Source organism: Coturnix japonica, chromosome 1 (assembly GCF_001577835.2).
Source record: "Coturnix japonica isolate 7356 chromosome 1, Coturnix japonica 2.1, whole genome shotgun sequence".
Classification (NCBI taxonomy): domain Eukaryota; kingdom Metazoa; phylum Chordata; class Aves; order Galliformes; family Phasianidae; genus Coturnix; species Coturnix japonica.
This window is the reverse complement of record NC_029516.1, coordinates 51,060,019-51,087,772: the sequence shown is the minus strand read 5'-3', so window position 1 is coordinate 51,087,772 and position 27,754 is coordinate 51,060,019. Positions and strand designations below refer to the sequence as shown.

General features: G+C 46.9%; 2 protein-coding genes across 6 annotated transcripts; one reads left to right on the top strand and one right to left on the bottom strand.

Moving 5' to 3' along the window:
* Positions 1 to 1,868: 1,868 nt before the first annotated feature.
* IL17RA (interleukin 17 receptor A) lies at positions 1,869 to 22,307 on the top strand. Of its 5 annotated transcripts, none has more exons than XM_015865257.2 (13): positions 1,869 to 2,073; positions 8,171 to 8,195; positions 9,552 to 9,698; positions 10,833 to 10,957; positions 11,618 to 11,744; positions 13,940 to 13,987; positions 14,071 to 14,228; positions 15,503 to 15,580; positions 16,002 to 16,077; positions 16,163 to 16,177; positions 17,006 to 17,107; positions 17,832 to 17,873; positions 18,484 to 22,307. In XM_015865257.2, the coding sequence occupies exons 1-13, from the start codon at positions 1,945 to 1,947 to the stop codon at positions 19,977 to 19,979; spliced, it is 2,568 nt and encodes an 855-aa protein (XP_015720743.1). In that variant the 5' UTR covers positions 1,869 to 1,944; the 3' UTR covers positions 19,980 to 22,307. The 5 variants fall into 5 exon arrangements, with proteins under 5 accessions (XP_015720743.1, XP_015720734.1, XP_015720752.1 ...); XM_015865248.2 differs by having other exon boundaries at positions 18,481 to 22,307; XM_015865276.2 differs by lacking the exon at positions 1,869 to 2,073 and adding an exon at positions 5,640 to 7,422 and having other exon boundaries at positions 18,481 to 22,307.
* A 1,110-nt stretch (positions 22,308 to 23,417) lies between these two features.
* Positions 23,418 to 27,424, bottom strand: TMEM121B (transmembrane protein 121B). Its single transcript, XM_032446329.1, has 2 exons — positions 27,408 to 27,424; positions 23,418 to 27,341 (listed from the first exon to the last, which is right to left on the bottom strand). Exons 1-2 carry the CDS (start codon positions 27,422 to 27,424, stop codon positions 26,273 to 26,275), a joined length of 1,086 nt encoding a protein of 361 aa, XP_032302220.1. The 3' UTR covers positions 23,418 to 26,272.
* Between the last annotated feature and the right edge of the window lie 330 nt (positions 27,425 to 27,754).

Below are 27,754 nucleotides of genomic sequence, written 5' to 3'. Positions count from 1 at the left end.
TGAGTATGCATCAAAAGAGGAATGCCTGCAGCCTAAACACCATGTAATTAGTCTTTACATAAGCCATGAAGCTAATGGGACGATAATAAGTAACGTATTACACATTTACTTTTCAATCAAACAAATTTGTTCTAACAACACAGTTATCAAGCAATTATGTTGTAACGCCAGCTGAGCACTGCATAGAGTGCCACAGAGTGCTTAGCCCAAGTACACTGGCATAGGATCAAGCACAAGAAGATAGCCTGCTTTTAAAAATTATTATATTATGTGTATATTTATATTCCCTGACTTGCACACAAATGTTGGAAGCTCAAGGTTTGTTGTTAGGTAGTGGTGTCACATACCAGATGGAGCCAGGAGGTGATGTCAAGCCATGGATGCCACCACCAGCGTGAAGGACAGGACAGGAGTTCCCTCACCTCCAGGCTCAGGCTTTCGGGCAGCCTTTTGCCATCATGGGGCCCAAGGACTTGCCATGCCCTTGGGTCGATGGTGGGACTAGATGATCATAGTGGCCTTTTCCAACCTTAACAATTCTATGCCTTTGGCTGTTGGTGCAGCATGGTGCACAGCTCAGCTCTGCTGCTGGCTCACAGCGCCTGGGCTTTGTATGAGAACCACGTGGAGGTTTTGGTGGTGAAAGCCACTTGTGGTTGTACCGCAGCGCAAAGAAAGGTGTGAAACTGGGCGAAACCTGTGAGACCGCTGGGAGCGAGCTCTGCACAGCTTCCTCTGAGCCGGCTGCACACAGAACTGCCCAGAATACCTGTGTGCAGAGCCCTGTGTTGAAACGCTGCCTATAATACAACACTTTATTGGCACACGCTCCGCTCACGACGTTCTCCCGAAGCCGGAGGACAGCAGCCCACAGGCAAATCTCCGTGCTCCGTCCCGCAGGCCGCAGTGGATTGACTTGCGGAATCAAACTCTATAATCCAGAGATGGGTTATAAAGCAGGTATGTTTATTCCAGCGTTGCGCAGCACCGGTGCAAGGGGGATAGCTGCTCCAAACTTGCACACCGTCAGGAGAAAGCGTGCAACAGATATAGGCTGAACTAATACATCATCAATAGTTTGCAGGAATTTGGATACATATTCATTACATTCCTGAGACCCCATTAGCATGCAGTCCCTCCCCCCTTGCACATGCGTAGTGAGTTGTGGGGGTGGTCGTTTTTAGGTTGGACGTTAGGGGGAAGTTCTTTACTAAGAGAGTGGTTAGGCCCTGGAACAGGCTGCCCAGGGAGGTTGTGGATGCCCCGTCCTTGGAGGTGTTCAAGACCAGGTTGGACGGGGCTCTGGGCAACCTGATCTAGTAAAGGTGTATGTTTTGGTGGCCCTGCCAGGCAGGGGGGTTGGAACTACATGATCCTCAAGGTCCCTTCCAACCCGGGTCATTCTGTGATTTTGTGATTCTGTGGTGGTCATGGGATGAAGGCTCATCATCTTCCTCGCGAAGGCTCATCATCTTCCTCACTGTAAACTTTCGACCCTTCAGGAGGGGCACCCCCCAACCTGGTTCCAGTTGCTCTGTGGACATCTAATCACCACACTGTTCTCGGGCTGTTCCACCCTGATCTTCATGGCCTTCATCCCCTTGTTTTCTCAAGCTTAGCGTCTGCAATTCCCCCTCTCTCTGCTCCCCCTTAACATAAACTATCTATCTGTAACTACCCTTTGCCTTAGTGAGGCCCCCTTTCCCTTTCTGTAGCAAAGTGTTCTCTTTTCATCTACTATGGGGTCCTTTTTCACTACTCAGGATTGACCGACGCTGGGCCCGCCCCGCCTTTCCCTGGGCCGCACCCCCAGCGGGCAGCGCGGAGCCCCGGCCTGGCCCAGCGTCCCGCCCCGCCGCGCAGCTCCTCCTCAGGTGCGGGCCGGCCCCGCCCCGCGCTCAGGTCGGAGCCCGGAAGCCCCGCGGTGGTGGCGGCGGCGGGGCTATGGCGGGCGCGGGGCGAGCGGGCTTGTCTTCTCCGCTGCTGTTCCTTCTCGTCCTTCCCGTGCCGCCCGCAGCCGCCGCGCTGCGCTTGCTCATCGGGGCCGCGCCGGCCTTCACGTGCTCCCAGCCGGTAAGAGCCGGGGAGGGATCGTGGGGAGCTTCGGGGAACGCGGGGCTGCCGTGGCCCGCCCCGAGAGGCAGAGTGCGACCGCTGCCAGCCCGGGGCCTCTCCTGTGCCGGGCGCTGCGGCCTCCCGCTCCCGGCCTGAGGGGAGGGACGAGGGACGCTGCGTTGGGGAAGCGGCTGCTCGGGTGTAGCTGCGTCCCTTTGCTTCGGGATGGTACGGCTATGAATGGGACTGTAAGCGGTTCGCTTCTTGTAGCGCCGTCCGTCTTCTTGGAAGCACCGTGTTCTCCCAGCTCTCGTGAGAAAGGAATTTCCCTCTGCGTGTGACATCAGGGTGCGTGTGGTCAGTGGCACGGAGGGAATGTCTTGTTTAAGAGACGGGTCCCGTCTGCTCTGTGACACAGCTGCAATCTCCAAGCCTTGTGGGTGAGCCTTCAGCACGTCATGTAGTGTAGAAGTATTCTCCTGTCCCACCCAAGTCAGATCGATGTTGTGCTGAGTGTCAGGCTGACAGACACGTCCTGTACTCCTGGTGCCATCTGCCCAGCCTCACAGGAAGCCAGGGCCCCTCCTGAACTGTGTGACACTACTTCTGTAACCTTTTCCTGTATGCATTGCCTGTCCTTCTACTCTCTGTCCTTTCCTAAAGTTTGGTCACTTGTTTGTTCCTGTTGTTACCTGACCTCTCCTCTGCTGCTGCTTTATGCTCCTATGTAAAAATACCCCCCATTTCCATGGTTTTACTTTGGGCTGGATGTTGTGAAATTTCAAAGTGAAAGCTCTTAGAAAAGGCAAAGAGGACGTTACAAAACTGCATGGGCGTCCCAAACACCATTAGTCACACAGAGCTTGAAAGCAACACAGTGTGGAGTTCCTGCAGTCCTTGATGCTTGTGCTGACCATCTCCCTGGCTCTCAGCTTCTTTTAAAGGGAAGACAGACCGCTAAGCACAGTGAGGGACTCCCCAGCGCAGCTCCAGCTTTCAAAGAGGAGCTGGCTTAAAGACAAACCTGCGAGCAGCCCTGCTGAAGGTAATGGTACACACACATACAGAAGTGCAACTGACTGAGGCTGCGGCGGTTGGTAGCTGTTTCCCTTTTCTGTTAGTTGCACTGCACCCGGAGAGCCGGGAGCCCCTCCTGTGGTGTCAGGGTTGGGCTGGGTGCTGAGACCACATCCTCCTGCTCACCCGCTGCTGCCAGGCATTGAGGAAGGGCAGAGTGAGCACCAGCAGGTTTCCAGCCAGGGACAGAGGAGTGAAAGTGTAGCATCAGTATCACAGACACCTCTAATTGTAACAAAAGTAAAACATCAGCTGGAGCCCGGTGTATTAAAGCGTCAACGAGCGCACTTATTCACTTATTGTTCCTTATTCACCTCTGCTCCACATCAAGCCTGTCTGGCCATAGGCTGAGCAGCTGGGCTGCAAACAGCTCCTTCCAGTAACTGCTACTGGAATGTGTCATCTCCAAGGAGGCGGGGCTGGCTTTCGTCCCCAGGCATACACAGATCCCATCTGGCTGTTCTCCCTGTGTGCCCCTCCTAAGGAACCCTACCTGGTGTCAGCAGGATGTGGGGTTTGTGGTAGCCTCGCCGACCCTATAGGCTTAGGTCAGTGTGCCTAGTTGGGTCATGGGAGACACTGTTGTTGGCTCAATGACATTCACTGGGTCTCCAGAGAAGAGTGGATGCGACGTCTTTCACTAAGAGAGTGATGGTGATGCATGTGAGGAAGCCTTTACTTGTGCCTCCTTTACAAGCATGTTCACTTTGTGTTTGCTGTTGAACTTCTCCCATTGCTTTCTGTGAGGGTTTGCTGTGTAGGATGGAAACACTGACCCTGTTCATGCTTAGAGTTTCTAAAATAGAATTTCCTGGCCTAAAAAGGATCAGTGATCAGAGCTACCAAAACATGATAAGAGAATACCCTCAAAGTAATTTTAATGAAGTAACTTCCTCTTCTAAAGTTGGATCTATTTTGCTTAGAATTTGTAGAAGAGAATATTTTCTCTATGGCTTCTAAATTAAAGCACACACAGTTTGTAGAAAATAGTTTTCCACCAGCCTTAAATGAATCGTTTTTCAGTGATTATTGGTTTTATGTGTTCACGTCCAATTGATCTCTGTTTCTTCGAATGGACTAATCAGGAAAGGGGAACTGTAGAAGATTTCATATCAGACAGTCATCAGGTGAGAGGCGGATTTGGGGAGCTGGAGCTCTTCCCACTCAGCAGTTGCTCTTTAAGATAAAACTGGCTGCCTGCCCAGCTTACTTCAGTTTCTTGCTAGTTACCACAGCATCCTGCTGGGAAATCTTGGCCTCCAATTATTTCAATTGAATTCTTATGACGTGCTGCTGTTAATCAGTTTCTCATATGTTTCAGATTCATGTGATTCTCCTTGCCATACGGTCTGTTCTTCTGTGATGTCAAAAGGAAGAAAAAAGGCTTGAAAAAGTAAAAGAAACAGTTGTTTGGCTTTCTGCGAGATATGACAAGTACACAGGAGGAGTTGGCTGTGCCTGTGCTCCTCTGCCAGAAGGTTCCAGGCAGCATGTGTCCCTATAGCTCCATTTCTTCATCTTGAGACACAGTAGGGAGAATGGGAGAACATCTCAGTTAAAGCCTCTTCTGTACCAACACACACTGCACCCTGCCTGGCTGTACGCTTTATCTCCAGCATTTGTACAGAGTTCTGCATTTGTTCTGCCTTCTCCCATTTGCTTGCTTGTCAGTCCTGTGCAGCCTGACATGTCTCAGCTCTGTCAACGCTTCTAGTTTTGTGTGGGCGAGCAGAAGCAACCAGCACTGTTATTGTATTTCTGCTGTATGATCTAAACTTGTGTTTGTTCATGGAGGGAAACTAGGTTAATTGTTTCTGCTGACTGCAGCTTTGCTAATGCAGTCTGAATGAACGAGTGCATCAGATAAAGCTGAAAGTCAGTATTCCCCTCCAGTGCTAAGGAAGTAGCTCGTGCAATGCTAGAGGTAATTGACTTGTTTTACTGCAAAACTGACTTATTTTTTGTCTTTAGTTGCCTCCAGGTTTTGAGCTGTCATTCTCTGGAGTTACGTTCTTTTGGTGTAAAGTTGTGTCAGCATTGTGGCTTCATCTCCTGTTGGTTTCCAGTGGCCAACAGTAAGGACATGCTGACTGGATTGATTCTTCTTCTGGGTGTTCGGGGCTGCTGGGTCATCCCTGTGTTGCCTTGGGACTGGGAAGGGAGTGGGCCAGCAGCTGGGCCAGTGCAGGTTGCCCCCTGGACAGAGGGTCCTTCCCTTCTGGTGACAACCTTGTTAAATTCTCAACTACTAACAATATAGTAAACCAACGTGGTTGGTACATGTGGGGTGGGAAAGCACTCAACAGCCTCTTGAATAGGACAAGGGAGAACAGTTTCAAACTACAGCAGGGGAGATTTAGGCTGGATATAAGAAAAGAATTTTTTTATGATAAGGGTAGTGAAGCACTGGAATGGTTTGCCCAGAGAGGTGGTGGATGCCCCATCCCTGGAGACACACAAGGTCAGGCTGGACGGGGCTCTGAGCAACCTGATCTAGCTGTGGGTGTCCCTGTTCACTGCAGGGGAGTTGGACCAGATGGCCTTTATAGGTCCCTTCCAACTCAGGCAATTCTATGAAAATCATTGGGTGGGTCTCAGGCACAGTGACACCTTGTTGTTTGTCCCAGTAGAAACTCAGTGTTGAAAGTTTAAAGACATCTTAATTGTCAGGTTTCAGTTCTGAATCATCATTAACTGGCTGAGTGTTCCCCGTTCAGCTGTTTCTTTTTCATAGAACACCAGAAAGGGGGTAGTCTCATCTCTGCAAATGCTTCACCCAGGGTGGTGTAACTGGAGGAAGAAAGAGTCCACTAATCTGTTATGCTGGTTCAACGTTCACATTGATAATGAAACAAAACAAATTACAACTGTTGCCTGGTTAATTGTCTTATCTGCTGTTAAACAGAAGCACCAACATGCAGATAAAAGCAGATGGTGCTGCTCTTCAAGCAAATAATGCATTATAATTTATATAAGGACCGTATCATGGGACAGTTTACAATAATTACTGATAACTGAAACAACAGGAGGACAAAATGACTGAATAATAATTGGTAGCCTTTAACAAAAGTCATTAGGTTATGAACCAAACCCACGGCTTGTAGCCCATTACTTTTGTTGCTCTCCTCAGCCTACCCCACTGCTCACTGGCTACTCTCAGTTGGCTGGGGAGAGCCAGAGGGTCACAAAAAGGAGACTCATGGGTCAGGCAGGCAGCTGTAAGGAACTGCATGAAGAGGAGCAAGGAGGTACCTCAGTGCTGCGCCAGCACTGCTTGGTAATGGCTGTGAGATTGGCTCTACTGCCATCACGAACTCCAAACACAGCTGCTGTGAGAAGGATTGACTCCATCCTAGCCAAAACCAGTGTACCTGCTTATGCAAGTGGCACTGTCACACTGAAAGAGTTACCTAGTATACATCAGTCTGTGAAGGTAGCATAGATAATATTGTCCTGGTTCATCAGCATTTGCTTGCTTGCACTCAAGGTTGTTTCCATTGCAGATATTACATGAGAGTCTTCCAGTGGTGGAAAAAAGAAACCGTAAACTTTAGCTGATTTGAGAGATACAAAGTTGTGGTAACATTTCTATTAAATAAGTACAAAAGGATATAAGCAGTGGAGGATTTATCTGCAATAGTTAAGTGTGGTGTAATAGTAGGAGTACAGTTCACACTAGGTTGCTATCTGATGTTCAGATTATCAGGGTGTTTCCTCCAGCTGTGACTGTTCTGACCTTTACAGTCAAGCTCCTCCTGGACGTTTTACACACTGATGATAAGCATATCCATTTATTTTTGTAGTTACACTACAGCTCTGTTGCCCAAGGCAGGGCACTGCTGTGTGACTCTTGGTGCCACCTGTCCCGAGGCCCCATCCTGCAATGGGAAAAGCCCCAGCCTGTGGCTGGGGTTTCCTCAGTGAGCTCTGAACCACTATTCCAGAGCTGAAACAGGGCAGGTGAAGGCAAGGGTTCTGCCTGCATAGATTTATGTTTAAATACGCAGCGTGGCTGATTAGGCAGATTTCTTCCTTGTGACTGAAATGAAATGACGGTTTTCTAAGCGATAATGAAGTTGATTAGTACTCTGCAACGTAAGTAATGCACTGAATCTTTCTTAGTATATCTGTATTCGTATGTCAAAAAAGCCCTAAAGCACCTGAGACGGGTGTTTTTATACTGCCACTATTTATTGCAGTGTGGATGCGTTACTTGTGATGGAAGCCTGAAGATTTACAGCTTTCTGTTGTTTCCACTTGGGTAAAAGCCTGGAAGAGATGTTCAGTTTGGTTGGTTGTTGTTGTTTTGGATTTTTTGTTAAGCACAAAGACCTTAATGCCAAATCTGCTTGCTTTTGCTCGAGGTTTGAGAGAGCACAGTTGTGCTTGTTGAAAAATGACTGCTGATGGCATGTGTGCTTTTCCATAGCTAGCAGAGCTGTGTTTCCATTTGAAATGACTAGTTGGTCAGTGTGGCTGATGATGTGATGCCTGGCTGTATCCACAAGCCAAGCACACCTTGTGCTGGCCATTACAAGCTGCACAGAGATCAGAAACACCACTGCCTTGTTTCCTATTGTGACCACAGTGCAATGATGTATTCCCCTTTATATGCTGAGGCACAGGAAGAGAGTGGGAGGAAACCTTGCCTTCATCTTAATCTGCAAAAACAGCAAAAACTTCTTTTATCACTAGGATCACGTTACCAAGCAAGTTTGCATGTTTTTTTCCTACTGATGGTGTGGTCTCCCAGTATAAACAAAACACATGTGGGGAAAACCAAGCAGAGCCCCCATCATCTCCAGTTGAATGTGCAGGGCATGTGTGTCAGGTCATCGGGCAGTGGCTAAACCCAAACCCAAGCTTTGCTTTTCTGCGGAACAACTTTATGTAGATGTGTGATGGCTGATTCTGGCAGCTCATATGCCTTGCTATTCACTAAATTGCTTTCCTCCCGCTACCAAAGAGAAACAAGCTATTTTCAGTTCAGTTTCTATTTGATGACTAATATTCTTTTTCTTTTTTCTTCCCCCAACAGGATTTAAACTGCCTCGTAGGAAATAGTAAGTCATGTTTTTCTTCATTGCCACGTTCTCATCAGCTCACCCCTTTGTTTTTTTTTAACTGGCTTCATATGGAAAGTCCTTCCTGTTGGAGTCACAGAGATGTCACATCCGAGTGCAGCATTGCTCAGGGAGTCTTCGGTTTGATCCACGATCAGTTCCAGCTAATAGACAAAAGGAAGTTGTCTCTTTCCCAGGGTAGAGTTGGGGTGTGGGAAAAAGCACACAACCCAGCTTGCTTAGTTTATGAGGATCACCTTTCCCATTGGCAGCTAGGCATTACAATACAGCCTGAAAGCACAGCAAAGCCAAACTGCAGCTCCACCATTACGATTCTGCCTTGATTGAATATTTGGTTTAAATTCTGCCTCTTGGTTCTTAGTACATACTAGGGGAAGTCTTGTTAGTGCTTGGCACACTTCTCAATGTCACGTATTCAGTGATCATAGGTATGTCAGTATGGTTCTGCTTTTCCTATACCCCCAAGTCTGATAGTTATCAGATGCTCCATCACTAGATATTTAAAATTTACTCTTGGATTTTTTATCTTTTTTTCTTTAGAAAAATGCATACTGTTGGGTTAATTCTTGCCACTGTCACAGATCTATTTAAAACATTCAGACAGTAACAATTTCCCACTTGCAGCTCCTCCTTGACTTGGCAGACTGGTTCTTCCCGTGTTGGTGCTTCACTCATACTCAGCAAAGCCATTTTTAACGTGTCTGGATGATCCACTTAGACTTCTAGCATTTCGCTTATCGTGTCCATCTAATGCCTGTCATACCTGATATCACTTTCTAATGGGATTACAGGCCCTGTTTCTCATAACACTCCATTGACTGACATGAATTATATTTCTGTCCAGAGGGCTCATTAGTTTCGGAAAGGCAGTGCAAGAGCAGTCAATGGAAGCTGAAGTCAGATGTGTATTCAAATTAGAAATAAGGCAGTTGTTCCAAAAGTTGACTATTGTTTAAAGAACTGCTTGAGTACCTGACATTATCATTGGAAGGCTTGGAATGAGTGCTGGTGTTCTAGCACAGTTCTGTTTCAACAGCAAGATGGGGACTTGCTGTGGGAGGTACTGAGTAAACTGACTTGACCCAGCTAAGCTAACTGTGATCATCTATTAATGGATTTCAAGGAAAAGAGGAAGTGTGAGTTACCAGAATGCCTGAGTTGAGAATATTACGGGCAGTTTATAAATTATTGACATGCTGAAAGCTGCCTTTTTGAACAGTGAAGCAATCTGTCACTCAGATCTGCCCTCTGAGTAACCCTCACGCAGGCAGTAACTGCAGTTAAGCAGACTTTATTCCGTCCTCCTTTGTATAACAGCTTTTATTTGCTGGGCAGGTACCTGCATAGAGAGGAGCTGGCTGCAGAATCAGACGTGGACACCCTCTGCTCCCAGCAGCCTTGATGTCTTCTCTGATGTTTTCCGTCAGACAGATGGAGAACTGCTCCCAGTGCTTCGGATAGAGTGGAAGGTGGCCACTGATGGTAAGCAGAACAGAGGAATGAGGTGTGGTCTAGGAAGGACAGGGAGGAGAATTATGACTTGAAGACGTTTAATGATTGAGCTGTAGAAGGGCAGCTTGAAATCTGGGCTTTTGGCTGCTTTGCTTTCACTTGAAGGGTAGTTTTGTTCTTTCTTGAGGAATGAATCAAGATTTGGGGTATGCTGGGGATTGAGAACGCTCCCATTAGCATGGGATAATGGCAGTTAAAATGGGAAAAGCAAATAAAACCTAACCCAAGAGTACCTTTACCACAACAGCAAGGGGGAAAAGGAAGACTCATGCTTCATGTTTTGCAATAGTAGTGACTGCTGCAGTCTCATGTAGGAGAATTACATCTGCAAACTGAACAAATGAGAGTTAATTTGGGAGCATGCAAATAGTGATACATGTGCAAATGCCTCCTATGTAGGGTAATCTAGCTGTTGTAACTTAAATTTTCTATGTGCAGGTGTGTCTTGGCAGGGAAGTAATTCTCTTTTTAGAGTCTTAACGAGTACCAGTTAGTCAGGTTTTCTTACTGTCCAAATATCTGATGGATTTTTGTTTATATATGATGTTCTGCTTATGTTATTCATAATTTTACAGTTATTCAAGATAGGAAACAAACATGCTTAATTCTGCTTCTGCGGGATCTATGTCTGAGGGCAGTATAGAGCTGTGACCTCAGCATAGATTAGAAGCAGGTGTGCCTCAGGTAACCCAATCATTTGGTGCAGCCATTGTTATGAACTTGCTCACTGGGATTGCTTATATCAGGTACAACAGTATTTGCTTTGGTGCACAAAGCAGTATTGAAAGGCAGAGCTAAATGCATCACCAAACAACCCAAGAACTTCCAGGGTGCCTAGAGGATGCAATTGCCTGCTGCTCTGCCTTGTCATCAGCATGGATGGAGCTCTTGCTGTGCAGGACAACCTGTAAGCTAGCAGTGATGTTAGTCAACCCTGCACACTTGGTTTTTAATAGCCTGTTATCTATGTGCTAAGATCACCAGCACCTCAAAGGAGTAAGGCTGCAACAAGTCTAGGCACAGTGGTGATCTCTGTGGGGTTGCAGCCTTCACGCATGCAGCTGACAGGAAAGGGAAAACACATCTCTGTCTGTGTGCCTGCAGCTAGCATCCGCTATCTCCGAGGGGCAGAGCTGGCTGTCATGCAAGTGAGCAGCAATCAACAGATCTGCGCCCAGTTTGAATTTCAGAACAACTTGCCTCTTCAGGTCCGTCCAGATGGAGGCCGGGTGAGTGCTAGGAGCCCTGAACTACCATGGGTTTGGTTCTGCTTTTCCTATCTTATAGCAAGGCTACCTTTTATTTTTGTTGGTTTTTTTTTCCCCTCTTTATGTACAGACTGTTTAGTTAGAAGAGTTGGCATAACAATCAAGATATTAGATCTGAGGTCTGGTGTCATACCCATTTTGTTCTGTGCCTGCATGTATCCATCTACGGGCTGCTCTACGTAGTTGGTTTCCCTTTCACTTTTACTGTTCTCTGAGTTTAAGTACCGTCTCTCGCTACCTACCATGTGTTGCTGTCCTGGATAATGCTTAAAGCAAACAGTTGGAGTTTTTGCATTCTGTTTGGCCATTGAGAAACAGCCTCCTTTCTAACTCTGCCTTTCTTTGTAATTCAAGTTCTCTCTTGTATTCTCTGAGAAGTCACGAGACTTTTGTATCAACTCAGAGATTCCCAGTAAATAATTTTTTTTCCTTTCATCCCAAACATAAGAATTTGAAATAGACCAGAGAACTGATATATTTAATGATTTAATGCATATAAGTTGTTTTCTACTGCCAAGCTTTAGAAAAAAGTTCATGTAAGACAACAGAATTGGACAGGACCAGTTAATTTCAGTTTCTTAATAGCACAGCAGTCTCATTTTGACTGTGTTTGGTTTTCAGTGGAATTTCACTTTTAACCGCTTTGAGGTGGAACCTGGCCAGACTTACCAAGTGACTGTCTACCACCTACCCAAACTGAGTGTAAAGGGAGACTACAATTGCAAGTCCAAGTCTCTCACAATGCCTGGTAAGAGATGCTCTATTTTCCTTAGGCTTTGAATTTAGGACTCTGTTTTCTAGCTAAGGGACCTGTTTTATTGTGTTGTTTTGTTTGTTTGTTTGTTTGTTTGTTTTTCTCCAACTAGGCCCATGAATTGTGAGCAAGTTTGCTAATAAAGTAATAATATTTTTCAGCACCAGTGCAGCTGTGTTATACAGAGAAATGGGGAATCACCATGTGAGACAGTCTACCTGAGGGGAGGAAAATAAAAAAGGAGAAGCCAGAGTGAAGAGGGAGCTGCCCAGAGTCACCTGTCTTCATCAGAGCTGATGATGCAATGGGAGTGGGGCCTGGATCAGCTCAGCAGTGTTACACATACAAAGGCAGCCCCTCGGGGGAGCATGAGTGACCAGGAGTGTGCTGGCTGGGATGGGCAAAAAAAAAAAGGGCATGGCACAGCAGTTTGAGGCAGGGTGTGCAGAGAAGGCACAAGGCAGACCACTTTCTTCTCGTCTGGGAACACCAGGGTGCAGCACTCTATTGAAACAAACATGGTGACCACCTGCCACAATGGTCAGGCTGAGGCAGAAACCCAGACAGAGGGGCCACAACCTTTCTGGGCTGATATGTGCATCCAGATGAAGCACCTGAGAGGAAACGGAGCTGCCTACACCTTCATAGCATTCAAGACTCAAGTTCCTCAAGGGCCTCAGGAAAGAGGAGGGTGTCATGGGTGCAAACCTGCCCAGCTTGGTGAACGTTCTGAGCAGGTGGTTGGGCTGTGAGAGGAAATCACTGGGCTGATAAGTATTCAGCAATTAGAGAGAGGTTGATGCTATCATGCAGTGACATGGGCAGACCAGCAGCACTGTCTTAAGTCCCAGCAAGGGGAAAAAGATTAGCAGGCTTCTAACCCCTTGGAGACAGAGGGCAAAAACATGGAGGATGAGGGAGACTGGACCCTTGTTGCTGTTTAGAGCAGGAGGAGGAGCCTTCCCCTGAAATTCCCCTAACTAATAGATAAGCAGATACACAGCTCTTAGAATAGAAGAAGAGGGTGTGGATAGTCAATCCACAGCCTATCAAATTTTAGGCACATGAACTTTGATTTCAAAGGTACAGTTTGATATGATTTACCAAGAAATTTGATAGAACTGAATGCTTGATCCTTTCTTCTGTATAGGAACTTTTTCCTATGACTAAGAACTTGTTTTCCCTGAAGATGGGGAACATCTGCAGCTCTCTCTGGTTGCACTACCTACTTTATAAATGCATTCTATACGTTGTTTAAAAACTGGTTGATAAATTTTTCCTCGCATATAGTTGACAATATGACTTTGCAGTTAGAAGATACAATGGATGTGGTGTGTTAATCAGTGTGCGCTGGAAAAGGTGAGGGGGTACTCGGTTTTCAGCCATCCTATCCTTTATTGTATGTGGTCATATTGAGCCTTTCTGGTTTTATCCTCTTCTGTTCCTCAGAAATCTAATGCATTGTGTCAAGGTCAGCAGCTGCAGGGAGCTTTGCTGATTAGAGCATGCCTGTGAATTACAGGGGCCTGAACTTGAAAGTTGGAAACTTAAGAGCTGTAATTTTTTCTTTCAACTGTTTAAGCAAGCAGTTGTAGGGAGTTCTTTTTGTTTGTGTCCAAGCCTTGGAGGAGGGCTATAGTTTAAGCTGAGAACTGTAAATTCCACATTGCTAAATGTTGAATGTGTAACTCTGTATCTGTATTCAAAAAAGGTCCCAAAGAGCAGGGCCAGTCTTCTAAATTAAGCTCACAGAATTATAAACGTGGAAGAGGATTTGGGTTGCAAAGAAGACACCAACCTCCTAATTTTCCTTTGACAGAATTCTTTTGAGGGAAGTTATGGCTGTGATACTTCCAGTCCAAGGATCAATATGAAGCTTTAATTCTACTATGACTCCCTCTGTACCAGTCATCTCTAAGTAGGGGCTGTCAAGTAACACTGTCATTATAAATACTATATGTTTTTAGTCTTTTCTTGTTAGCACCTCTATAATGAAAAAAACAGCATCAGAGGAATCACTCATTTATACACTGCAAACTGATGTTTCTCCTGTTGAAATTTGCTGCTGCTTTGGAGCACAGATCTGCTTATCAAGTTATGTCTCTGGCTTCTGCTAAGAAAATGGGTATTTCGTCTAAACCGCAGCATGGTGTTTCTGAGTGGTCACTGATGGTCTGTCTGTCTTGCAGACTGCAAGGACCCTCTGATGAAAAGAACCACCCCATGTATAAAGACAGGTAGGAATATGTCAGAGGCATGGATGTCCTGTTGAAATGCTTTTGATGTTTGAGAAATTTAAGAATATCTGCACTACTTCCAGGCAGCCTGTGGGAGCCCAGGATCCACGCTAAAAGTCTAGATGATATAACTCTGCTGGTGAGCTTTAACCCATGGAAGGAACCAACCCGATACCAAATTCATGTGACCAGCTTCCTGAATGAGAGGAAATGTAAAATGATCACACATGACGTCACAGAGGTAATTACCTTCCTAAATGATATCAATTATATCTTCTGTGGTAGTTTAGACAAATGTTTCTTTAACAGTTGTTAAAGGAGTTGGAGCCAAGATGCAGGAGATGTAACGAATGCACTTGCACAACAATTTCCAAGTTCTTTTCAGTTTATTATCTTGCCTTTGGAAAAGAGAAATTTCTGTCAGGAATCTGGTGGATAAAAGACCAAAAAGAGGTTCTCAAAGATTTGTTTTTTAATGCATGAGGTGTGTAAGCACCTGCAGTGGAAATGGAATTTTGACCTGTGACTCTTCAGCCCTTTTTCCCTTTGTCAAGCTAGCACCTGGGAGTTAAGACTAAATACATTAACCAAAGCCAAGGTACAGAGCTTTGATAAATGACTGAAATAGTTCATTAAAAGTGATGTATGGGGAGAGCTGGTGGTTTGATCAGTTGTTTTTTGTTTTGCTGGGTTTTTTTGTGGTGTGTTTTGTTGGTTTTTTTTTTTAAGAACAAGACGCTTGTATGTAACAGGTGTTTCAATTAAGCTGTCAATCAGTTCCTCAGGGTCTTGTGACCTATGTGCTTGAGAAGCACAAAGCTGATGCAGAATGCCTTTTGACATAAGAAACCTCCCGTTTCAGGCATCTGAGGGAAGAGAGGTACTGAATATTTGTTACCAGTCCCCACCCTTCCTGGGGGGAGGGCAGGTTGCTTAATTGTTTCATTTCTTCCATACTTGAAGTTTTCGTATTCCATGTACCGATGCGTGCCATGTTATTACAGCAGGTACAGCTGTGTGCACACCTTCCTGACAGAGATTAATAAACCTCACTTGGGAGTTTATCTTTGCTGAGTACTGTAAAGAACATATTTACATTATTATTAAATCAATGAATTCTTGACAAAGGACAAACTTGTCTGCTGTAGTGTCAGGGGTGGCAGTGTTGACAGCTTTTTTTAATTAAACACAAGGAACCGTGTTAATTAAACATTTACACATTAAATAACTTAAGCTTAAGTTAACAATGTTAATATCTTACCATTTCTTAACATATTTGAAGTTATGCAACGTACAGATTTGTTTCCTGTGACTTGTGCAACCTTAGTGTGCTGTCTTAATAGCGTTACTATGTCAGTCACATATGATGGTGGCCAGACCTCTTATAACAGTAATTAGGAATCTCTGTGTCTTTGTAATGCTCTGTATTCTCTGCTCAGATTCTTTTCTTTTTTTTCCCTTCTTTCATTTTCAATTTTATTCTTCTGTCCATTAACTCATATCTGACTTTTGCAGGGTGAACTGCAACCACAAGCAAATGTCACAATCAAAATGGAGAAGAACTTGAGAGCTTGCTGCAACTACAAAGTACAGGTATGATCTCACTGCTATCTCTGTGTCATTCCTTCCTCAATAAGGCAATGTGCAACTTAAGAACGCTGTATTTTTTGCATTGTGTTTTGTTCTGAGCTATTACCTACATCAGGGAAATGATTGTGGCAGAAAGAATATTTTATAAAGGTCTTCTTTGTAGACAGTGGCTTTTCCTTAGTGTAGAGTTGCCAAGTCAGAGTCTGAAATGGGAATGACAGGTGCACAACCACAGAAGCTCCCTGCCTTGTTAATTCATAGTGAACGATGTAAGAATTCTTGGTTAATCTTTTCAGAAGGGAAGTGAGAATTCTGTCTCTCTGTGGTAAAGAAGAAGGAGTGTAAGGGCAGAGGGGAAAGTCAAGCTGGAACAGAACTGCTTTTAAGAATAGCTTTTTGTTTTCTGAATTTATTTTGCCTGCAGATTCAGCCGTTCTTTGCTATCTGTGGTACAGACTGTCTGAGGCACTCTACTTTCATCCCATGTTCACCAGCTCCAAGTGAGATTTCCATTTCTCTAAATTAGTTTCTCAATACTTTGTATGGATGAGAGCTAAATTTTAACGTAACTCTTGTCTTTTGCAGGTGTGGGCCCATCAGGTAAGGCCTCCTAATACCCTGAATCATCTCTTACTTCTTTCACTGTCATATCGAATAACAAATGATCCTCCCTGACCTAATGGCTGGGAGTGTCTCATTGTACCACTTGGTTCAGAATGAATTGCATTACAGTTACTTCAGAGCTTTAAGACAGCCAAGTATTTGTATGCAGCATAAACCTTAGAGAGTGCTTTTTTTTTGAGATGCTCGCCTAAAATTCCTTGAGAAACACTTTTGACAAGAAGAGTCTTAATATAAAATGCTTTCTGTCACTTTGTCTAAAGGTTGTTTTTTAATTGCATAATATTAAGCAGCTTTTAGAGAGAATAGCTTGCATATGTTCATTTCTGCGGATGTCAAGAAAAATCATGTGCATAATGATGTGACATCCTTTTTTGGCTCCAGTGACATCTGATTTAATAAAAAAAAAACACCTGCAGTTTGAAAAAAGCTCCTCACCCAAATTAGGATAAAAAAAGACACTTTTTTTTGAAGATGTATTGCTGCAAAACAGGCAGGACGTGGGCTGTGTACCTGTCAAAGCTGGGTAAACATTTCTGTGTCAAGAGAAGGATTATTGGTCTGTGTTTTCAATGTGTTGCGCATACAGTTCTTTGTGGAACACGTTTGGTGCAAAACAGCATCGTGAAAGCAAGATGTCATTGTGATGAATGACTGTGGTGTGGCCTGTTGTAGGAGGGAAGTACTGGATTACCTGTAGTTTTAGGTAAAACTCTCCCTTGGTCACTGCTGCTCAGCAAACTTCTGTTCCCAAGTGAAGCTCCACATCTGTGTAAATAATGTCTGCGTGCTTTTCTTGTACCACAGATGATATGATGATGTGGGTGTACTGGTGTATCACTGGGATCTGTGTGTTACTGGTGGGATCAGTCATAGCAGGTGTCATTTGTATGACCAAAAAACGAGCAGGTAAGACTCATAGTAGAAACAACTCAACTAGAAACAAAAGACTTGATGCTAAAACTACTTTTCCTACTTCTGTAATTATTTCTGTTTCCTTTCTTCCCATTCTGATGTACTGCCTCTAAAATCATGTGTATGTAAATACTTTCTTCTGATCTACATCATGGGATTTGTGTGATCTTATACTATCCACCTGCTTAAATAAAGTGTTCAATGGATTATGTTGTCTGATACTCCATTTTCATATAGATCTTCAGAGCTCTTGAAGGGAAGAAGAAACTCCATACTTCATCCCTTTGATTCCTGCAGATTGATACAGATATCCTTTCCATTTTTTTCTCCTCCTATTTAGGCAAGAGTTTTACAAGGGCAGAAGCTTCCCATTTGTCCAGTCCATTGTCTTCTGTTCCCCCCAGAGTCTCTGCAAAATTAATTTTCATACTTTTTTGAGTTCTGTACCCCTCAAATCAGGGCAAGATGGAGAAAATTGGTTTTGTGTGTGTCTCTTCTCCTCTCCAATGAGAAATGTAGTGAAGTAGCAAAATTGGCTGCTGCAAGTCTTCGTTCATTTAGTATATTTCATATTTAGACTTCTTCCTTGTGCCATCTTTATATCCCACCCCTTGCAGTTAAAGATATTTGAATGTGGCCTTTGGAAGGGGTTGCCATTTTAAGGGGTTAATTTTATTTCTTACTTTCAAGCCTTACAGTGACTTTCTCTTTCTTCCAGGACACCAGCGAGGAAAGTGCAGTCACTCTGATTTGCAAACTGGTAAGCTGTGCTGCCAAATACCTGTTAATGTATTCTGGAAGTCTCACATAACTGTTCAGAAAGGGGCTCTCCTGTGCTCTGCTCCTCTGTAGGTGCTTCTCAAAACCAAAACAGGGCCTTGGGATCTTCCTTTGTAGTCAAAAGACACTTTGTAATAACAAGTAGCATCAGACAGAATACACAAGTTGGAGTGCCATCTCTGGTAGATGGGAGATAATTGTTTTGTCAAGTGAGTGACCCAGCTGAGGCTGTACTGGCAAAAGAATCTTTGATCATCTAAGCAGTAGCAGCAGGAGTTTGTTCTGAGGTGCACTGAGCTCCCCTGCAAGGAATGTAGCTACATTTGCAAACCTCTTGAAGCCCATGTGTTTTACTCTTGTGTGATGAAATTCCATGAACTACCCAAGCAACAGTACAAGTCACAGCTCCACTGTCAGGACTTTAACATTGTTACAGTAGTAAATGTTGTCTCTGTACATTGCCAAAAATAGCTTCAGAACTGGTAATTAGTATAACCTTTTGTTAATGTTCTCCTATGTTGATTGCTTCTGGTTTGCATCATTATGATTTCAGGAATGTGGTTGAGATTAATATTTCTGTCTTTCAGCAGTACCACCTACCGACCTTCCTCTACCACCCTTAAAGCCCCGGAAGGTTTGGATTGTATACTCTGCCGACCACCTGCTCTACGTGGATGTGGTGCTGAAGTTTGCTGAGTTTCTGATGACTGTCTGTGGCACTGCTGTAGCCTTAGATCTGCTAGAAGATCATCAGATCTCGGAGTTAGGGCCGTTACCCTGGCTCACTCGACAGAAGAAGGAAATGGAAGAACTATCTTCAAAGATCATAATCTTATGCTCACGAGGCACCCAGGCCAAATGGCAAGCCATGCTTGGGAGCGCGCCTGTTTGTCTCAAGCAAGATCAGCAAAAGCCAACTGGAGACCTGTTCACCCCAGCCCTGAATTTGATCCTGCCAGATTTCAAGAAGCCAGCCTGTTTTGGAATGTATATAGTCTGCTATTTCAATGGGATAAGTAGTGAGAAAGATATTCCTGATCTGTTCAATGTCACATCCAGGTATCAACTGATGGACAAGTTTGAGGATATTTATTTTCGGATTCAGGACTTGGAGAAGTTTGAGCCTGGGCGCATCCATCGAATCCAGGAAATCACAGCTGAAAACTACATTGATACCCCTAGTGGGAGGAAGTTGAAAGAGGCAATTCAGAAGTTCAGAAGCTGGCAGACAGAGCACCCAAACTGGTTTGAGGCTGAAAGCATCGGCCTGGATAATGTTGAAGAGTTGCAGTCCCTAAACGTAGAGAGCCAGGTGGATTCGTTGCTAAGTGAACCAGGTGGAATTGTGAAACACCAGCTGCACCTACGAGAACCTGACCCTAACTGCTGTTATGTTGTCAATCTCCACATTTGTGAAGGTGAGAATAGAGGGTGTAAACTACAGCCTCAGCTTAATCTCTGTGGAGATCCAGCTTCTCAGACTCTGATCGATCCTATGGATGAGGCTGCTCCAGTTCAGATAGTAGAGCCAGTCTCTCCCATGGAAGACAAAAATATATTTGGCCATCATGTGCTGAGTAATGAGGACTGCATGGAAGGAGTTCCTCTTCTGGAGACAAGTTTTCCAATGAGGAATAACGTCATCCTCCATGATGACTATGATGTTTCAGCAATAGATGACCAAAGTCCTGCAAACCTCTCAGGGGAACTGAGGCACCATCTGAATGGACTTATGTACTCTCTTTATCAGCAGAGTGTCATTCCTTCAGATCCATGTTTCTGCCAAGAGGAGGCTGACAGGCAGCACCAGTTGATCTTTGAAGACCAGTGCAAAGACCAAAGACAGTCAGTACAGTCAGACCAGGGTTACATCTCTAGATGTTCTCCTTTGCCTCCTGATGACCCTGTGGAAGAGGAGGAAGAGGATCAGGAGAATCAGGTGGTTTGTCATGAACTCTCTCCAGAGATCTTGAACAGTCTAAAGAGCCTCCAGCAGCAGCTTTTTTTCCAGGACATTCAACAGAGCTCTGAGTCGGGGTATCCAGCAGAGCTGGTGAACATGAGCCCATCTTCAGAGGACTGTTAGGCTTTATCTGGGACCTGCTCCATCTGAAATACGCAGATGGAAGCTGGCACCACATCCAGCACTGAAACTGTGTTTCCAACACCATCCTTCTCCTTGTATTACATGAGACTAATTGGTGGGATCTTCCTGTCTGCTGCAGGGAGGCGGGATTGCCCAGCAGTTGATTAACATCTCTGCTTCTGATCTCTGTATGGGAGAGAAGCAACAAATACTAGTCATCACTGTGACAGAACAAGCAGTGGTTCTGCTCCCGGGGGACGTGTATTGTATTGAGTCCTCACTGCAGAAAAATTACCTTGGTTCACCCACCTGTGCCTTCAAAACTCCCTCCAAATGTAATGGTTTTATTGCACTAGATAGAAAGCAAGACCAAGAATCAGACTGTAGAATTAGATAGCATGACAAACTTTGCATTGCCAGTTTGGGTTTGGTTTTTTTAATATATATATTTTTTTAATAATGTGTTAAAGATGTGTGCCTTAAACTTCAGCTAGATTAAGACTGTCTTTACATAATCACATAATAGTTTAGGTTGGGCCAGATAAACTGCAGAGGTCCAACACCTCTGCTCAAGCAAGGCAACCTACAATAGATTGTCCAGGCCCATGTTCATGTCGCTTTTGATTATCTCCAAGCAGAGAGACTGCACAACCTCTCTGAGCAAACCCTGTACATTATCAGCTGCACAGAAAAAAAGCACTTCCTGATGTTCAAAAGGAAACTATTTGTGCCTGTTGCCTCATGACCTGTCACTGGGTACCAGTGAAAGGAGCCTGTCTCTGCCCTCTTTTGTACTCTCCCTTTATGTACATAATACCTACAAGAGGGAATGTCCTCAAGTTGTGCCAGGGGAGGTTCAGATTGGATATTAGGGAAAGTTCTTCTCAGAAAGAGTGGTGAGGGTTTGGAACAGGCTGCCTTGGGAAGTGGTGGGGTCACTATCCCTGGAGGCAGTCAAGAAATGTGTAAATGTGGTACTAAGGAACATGGTTTAGTGGGCAGTGTTGGTGGTAGGTGGATGTTTGGACTAGGTGACCTTAGAGGTCTTTTCCAACCTTAACAATTCTATCATTCTACGTAGAAAAGATGGCTCCTGACCTTTCTCTAGGCTCAACAGTGCCAACACTCAGCCTGTCATTGTATATGAGAGATGATGTAGTCCCCTAACCATCTTTGTGGCCCTTCATTGGACTCTATCCAGTATGTCCATGTCTCTTGTGTACTGAGGAGCTCAGCAGTGGACATAGTACTCAAGGCATGTCTTCACCAGAGTTGATTAGAGGAAAAGCTTTACCTGCTGGAAGTGCTTTGCCTAATGCAGCCCAGGATACATTCAGTCTGATTTGCAGCAAGAGCGCATTGCTGGCTCATGCTTATCTCAGTGTCCTATAGGATTCCCATGTCCTTTTCCACAAAGGGCACCCAGCCTGTTCTGCTGCTTGGGGTTGTTACTCTCAAGGTGCAGGGATTTGCACTTTGTGTTTAACCATGTGCCTGGAAATGGTTTCAGGATGAACTGTTCCATGAATTCCCAGGGATCAAGGCGAGGCTGACCAGTCTACAGCTGCATGAGTCTTCCTTTTTGTTGTTCTTGCAGATAGGGCATTTGATGTTCTCCTGTCTTTAGGCTCTTCTCCCAGTTGCCATGATCAGTCAAAGATTATCAATTACTTCTTCCAGCTCCCTCAGCATTCCTGGATGGATCCCATCAGAGATGGAATGACCACGTTTATGAATATCCAGTTTGCTGATGTATTCCCTGACTTTATCCTGAGCAAAAATGAGCGTGAGGTATTCCTTGTGTGAATACAGACACAAGCAAAGGTTATTTCAGGCTAACCATCGTGAAAACACCCTAATAAGAGGTTATGGGGTTGATCCTTCCATAGCAGTGATGCTGTCAATTTCAAGACTGAGCTGGATGCACTAGGAAGACTTATTCCGTGCCACTGATCCTCTACTGGCCAACGTAGCATTGACTGAGTAGAAAACTAGTTGGAGCTGGTACTTACTGTAGGTATTGTCACAGTTTCTGCAGTCCAACCAGTTGGTTACTGTTCATGAGATACAAGCACCTCCAAGCCTTTCTACTTAATGTTCAGGCAAGCTTGTCATCTTCCTATCCTTTTAAGTTTACTTGTCAAGAAATTTTGAGATCATTTTATTTTGGCTTTTTAAAAATCTGATATCTCAGAAGATAATCTGCTCTTTTGACTTGCAACCAATGTTTTATTATGTATATTTTATACTTTTGTTTGTGAATTGTTTTGTTGGTTTTTTTTTCCCTTAAATTAAAAAGAGGAACACTTTTGGATATATTTACTTAAATACTTGTATGTCCTCAACTTTTGCCTAACTCATTAGATAAGGATTTCTTCTGGCAAAATGGAGACAGAACCCGAACCAGATCAGCTGGCAAGCACCAAAACATGCTCTCAAGGCACTGATGGATACATCTGGGGACCTTCATATGTGTGGGAAGAGCATGTACCTTCCAAATGGATGTTACAGAAGTTGAATGCATGTCATTTCTATGTGGGGCCTGGACAGTGAGGCAGAGCTATTAAGAACACTGGCTGTCGCTACAGCAAAATGCTCAGGAACACTGAGCACTGCATGCAACCAAACTCAAGACATTATTGCTCTACAACTCCCTAAAAGGAGGTAGTAGTGGCAAGGTGGGGGTCAGCCTCTTCTCCCAGGTAACAGAGAGAGGTAATGGCCTCAAGTTGTATCAGTGGATGTTCAGGTTGGATATTAGGAAACATTTCTTCTCAGGAGTGGTGAGGCATTGGAAGAGGCTGCCCAGGATGGTGATGTCCCTGGAGGTGGGTCAAGAACCACGTGGATGTGGCACTGAGGGACATGGTATAGTGGAAATGGTGGTGATAGGCTGACGGTTGGGCTGGATGATCTTAGAGGTCTTTTCCAGCCTTTCTTATTCTATGAACATTGGTGCCACCTTCATGTCCTTGTCTGTGCAGGACCTAATCCATTGGGAGCTAAGCAAGCTCTAGCTGTGAGCTCAGAGTTTCTCCAATGGGAACTCGCATCTCAGATTACACGAATAATTGCCGTCTTGCTGATCCCAGCTTTTAAAATTTCTTTTATCTTACAGTAATTAGCATTTAAATGATATGGCTTTTTTTTCCCCTCATGAGCTCTTTTCAAGTGGTATACACTTCTGTGAATCATTTAAGTAGGAAGCTCAGAAGTGTCATCTGGATTTTTTATGTCTTCATTATTCCCTTTTCAAGTAGTCCCCTTGGTGTTGCAGCTTTTAGAATTCACTTTCACTTACAGGAAGTTTGTTTGAGGGGAAAAAATCCAGACGCTATTTTAGCAACCCAATGTGAGGAGAAGCAAATAACACTAATGCATCTGTTGGTCCCTGAACACACAACTAAAGAGCTCAGCAAGACTCAAAGGAGGACAGAATCAGTCACAAGTTTCTAATTTTATTTTAACAATCTTGCTTTTTAAAAAATACAGCTTCTGATTAATGCCAGGGGGATGCCAAGTGTCCACTGGCCACAGGCCTCATCTCTCACTTCACTTTCACATCCTGGGAATGGTCTCTCTTTTATGAGGAGAGCAACAGAATGCTAAATAGCTGGGCTCTCCTACAAACCTTGTAACAGGACCCCAAGGGATGTATGTTTTCATATGGCACAACTTGATATTGCAAAGTATTATCGACCTGAACCAGTAATTAATATTGGGCATGAGATAGTAGGCGTGCAAGGTGTGTTGGGTGAGGTACTGTTTGCTCTTGGACAGCACCACTGTCCCTTTCTTCTGCGGATGGATCTGTTATGCAGCAGAAGGGTCTAAATGGACATGAGAGCTCAATTAACAAAGAAAAGGGAGTTGAAAAGGTGGGGTGAGCTTATGAATGAGACACTGCAGAGCTTTAATTGCTTCTTCATAGTTAGTAATTGGAGGGCAGCTCCAATTGAGGGATTTGATGCAACAGCAGCATCATTTTGTGGTGTCGTCTGCCCCAGGTAGTGACTGCGTAAGGGGACAAGTTTGAACTGTAATTTCAATGTAGTCAAAGGCTTGAAAATTCCATGGCTACTTCAGTTTCCAATGTGCCATTTTCTCACTAAAGTCTTAGCTGGAAAAAGGCACTCGCTATTGAAAGAGCAGCTGTGAGGGAATACTGAATAAGTAAGATGCATTAATTCTGCTGTGATTCTTCCGGTGTCTCAGCTATGCTTATGCCTGCATGCATTAGGGATGTTCTACTCATTTTGGTGCTGTGGTGAACCACGCCATAAGGAGCAGCAAAACAGAGCTGAGGATGAATAGCTTTTGCTTCCTTCCCTGTATTTTTGGCACATATCATTTGCTTTTGACTGAAGCATGGAGGACTCCTAGGTGCAAGTATCTTCTCATTCTCCCTAAGCAGTATTGCAGCTCTTTCTGAGCTTTAACTATCCATTTAATGCTTGAAAAGGCAGGTGCAAAGAAACAAGTATCTGCACGACCCCAACAGACCTGCGACTGCAGCCCTTTGGCCAGGACAGTAGCATCCCCTAGACACAGCTCACATCACATAGGAAAAATTCACAGTACTTAGTTTTACAATCACGGTCACTCACAGCACCAGGATTGTCCAGACAAAAAAAAAGGAATTACTGAAGAGAAGGCCACTGGCCAAAATTCACACAAGTGCCCACCTGAGGTCTCAGGTTAAAAATAAAGCACTGGTGGGAAAGTGAAGCCGAGTCTGTGCTGGCTCTGTTTGGCAGGGGGAGAGCAGCGGGTCTCCCCTCCCAGCTCAGAGCAGAGCAGCGCTATAGCCCCGTTGTTTATGTACCCTGGAGGCCTGTTGGCCATCTGAGGGCACGCAGTTCTGCTGGGGGGAGCTGGAAGTTGGCACTGCTGTAAACATGTCCACTGGAGCGGGCCCTGCTGTGTGAACGGCTGGAGGCCGGAGCCCTGGAAGAGGTGGGTGTGGGCAGGACTGGGCCGGGCCTGCGTCCTGCTGCTGGCTCTGTGGAGGAGGCGCTGGGCTCTTGTGACTGCTGCAGTCAGGACAGCTTGAAAAAGGCTCTGAACAGGGAGCCAATAACAGCAGCCTTGGCCAGGGAGCAAAATAGAGGCCTGTAGGTGGCAAAGGTATTCTTCCAAGCATGGCCTCTGTGCTCCTGCTTCGGTGAAGCCAGTCTGGGGAGCGGCTGGAGCCAGGCTGAAGAGCAGGCCGCAACCCACCCCACGCATGCATGGAGCTTAATATCAAAGATAACTGTGTTTCTATGAGACTGTAAGTACAACTAACCGCTCCCCTACCACCCTTAACCACACACACCTGGAGCACAGGCCCCAGGCAGCACAACAGCTGTCATTTGGGAGCTGCCCTGCTGCTCTCTCAAGCAGATGTGGGAAGAGGTCAGGGGGGACCTTTCCAGCCCTCCCACCCTACATGAAGGGAGTCCCTACACTGCATAAAGGAAAACCAACATTGATCCCACAAACATGCATATTCACAGAGAAACGAGCGCCCCAGCAAGCGGGCGCTGCTGTGTGAAGCCAGCAGGAGGCTGCCTAAACCCTGTTCTCACCAGAAGTCAGTGTCTCGGTGGGAGCGATCCCCCGGACAATGTCCATTTTGGATTCATTTGTTTCTTTAGCGTGCGAAGTCAACGTAAGATGCCAAAGGTTGAAGCACAGAGGTAGACATTTACAGCTCGGAGGAAGTGGCTTCAAGGCTTGAAATGTGCAGATGGCCGGTGTGCTTCCAGGCGTTCCCCAGCTGCTCCTCCCCAACCTTCCCAGCTCTGCTGGGTCATAGGGGTGGCTTTGTGAGACCGGTGGAAACCAAGAGTGCTTGTTCTTGTCCTGCACGCACCAAGAAGGCACATCTCTGCTGCTCAGGCCCCTCTCGCATCTCATGGCTGGTCAACAGTTGTTCCTGAAGGAGTGGGGAGTGTACGGTCCCTGTTGGTTAGGGGAAGAAAAGAAAATCAAACCTTTATGGTCACAAAGCAACACAATGTCTTGGTGGGGAGTGGAGGGGAAAGAGTGGGATCCTCCAGGCAGTGTGGGGAGGCAAAAACACTGGAAGAGGACCCATGGTGAGGGGCAGATGTGTTTTCCAGGGGTGAAACGTTGGCCATGGGCTCCGGCAGGTAGGAGGGTTCGCATCATGCTTCTGCTGAGGGCACTGTCTATAGGACAGGGAGGGCAGCAGGAGTCCGGCGGGGTGTCCATGTCCCTTCCCACGCTTGGCCACAGCAGAGGGAACCTGAGCAGAAACACAGAGAGACTGGCGGAGCTCGGCAGGCTCAGCCCTGAGCAGTGACGGCCAGCGCATTGACATAACCATGAGGGCCCACGTCGACGTCGGACAGCCCGTGGCCCAGCGGGGCGGCGGCGGGGGGCCCGGCAGCAGAGCCGTACTTGGACGGTGGCAAGGTGGCAGTGGGGTGCAGGAGGCAGCAGGTCTCCAGGGCCTCCAGGCCACGGCAGGCAAGGAAGAAGAGGTTCTTCAGCATGAAGAGGGAGAGCGGCTGCTGGTAGCGCAGGAGCAGGAGGCAGCGCAGCGCCAGCAGCGGCGCGTCCAGCAACCCGGCGGGCAGCAGCAGGTGAAGGGTGAGACGTGCGGCTCCGGGCGGGCGGGCGGCGCTGAGCTCGTAGAGCCACAGCACCGGTGAGGCCAAGCAGAGGAAGTAGACGGCGATGAGGAGGTAGCGCAGCGGGGCGGGCAGCGGCGCGGGGCGGCTGGGCTGCAGCACCAGCTCCAGCAGGGAGAAGCTGTCGAGGAGGTCGAGGCAGGTGGCGAGGAAGGCGGCTGCGGCGCGGTGCTGCGGCGGAGGCTGCGGGGGCAGGAGCAGCTGCCCGGAGCCCTCGGCGCCGATGGCCCGCAGCAGGCAGTAGAGCAGCGGGGCGGAGAGCGCCAGGGTGATGCGGAAGCCGGTGGTGCCCAGCGGCAGGCGCAGCTCGATCAGCTCCAGGATGGAGGTGCCCAGGATGAGCGCCGCCTTGGGCGTGAAGGCGATGGAGTAGATGAGCCAGGCCAGGTGCGCGTAGGCGAAGTCGCCGCCTCGGGGGGGGCCGCCGGCCCCGCGCCCCCCGGCCCCGCGCCCTCCCGGGGGGCCGTGCAGCAGCAGCGGGTGCGGCGGCGGCGGACCGGGGGGCGGCGGGGGCCGCTCGCGGCGACGCGCCCGGCTGTTGCGGCAGAAGAAGATGCCCCAGCCGGCAGCCAGCACCAGGTCGGTGGCGATCCAGCTGCACCAGTACAGGTCGGTGACGGCGATCAGGTAGAGGTCCAGCAGCGCGCCCTGCCCCAGCAGCAGCACCAGGGACAGCGCCTGGAAGCCCCAGCGCCGCCCGCCCGCCGCCCCTCCGGGCCCCAGCAGCAGCCCCCCGGCCGCCGCCCCGCCGCCCGCCGCTCCGCCGCCCGCCGCCGCCGCCCCGTACAGCTCCGCAGCCGTCATCCCTCGGCCCGGGCTCCCTCCGCCGCCGCCGCCGCCGCCTCCGCCGCTGCTGCTGCTGCTGCTGGGGAGCGGAGAGGCGGCGGCGGGCGGCGGGGCGGCGGGCGGCGGCACCAGCGGCTTGCTGATGCTGATGCTGTCCTCTTCCTCCTCCTCTTCTTCCTCCTCCTCCTCGGGGCTGCTGCGGGGGCTGCGAGGGCGGCGGGCCCGCGCCGAACCCGAGCTCGACCCCGAGCCCCGCCGGCTGCCGCCGCTGCTGGAGCTCCCCGGGAAGAGCGGCTGCCGGTCGGCGGCGTGCGGCGGTGGCGGCGGCGGCGGCGGCGGCGGCTGGAA

What these genes read in the sequence shown, in the direction of transcription:
- IL17RA (XM_015865248.2), top strand. Translation starts at nt 1,945, where the DNA reads ATGGCGGGCGCGGGGCGAGCGGGCTTGTCTTCTCCGCTGCTGTTCCTT. An exon ending in TCCGTCCAGATGGAGGCCGG is followed by an intron (nt 10,958 to 11,617) that starts GTGAGTGCTAGG and finishes TTTGGTTTTCAG; the next exon opens with TGGAATTTCACTTTTAACCG. An exon ending in GCTGCAACTACAAAGTACAG is followed by an intron (nt 15,581 to 16,001) that starts GTATGATCTCAC and finishes TTTTGCCTGCAG; the next exon opens with ATTCAGCCGTTCTTTGCTAT.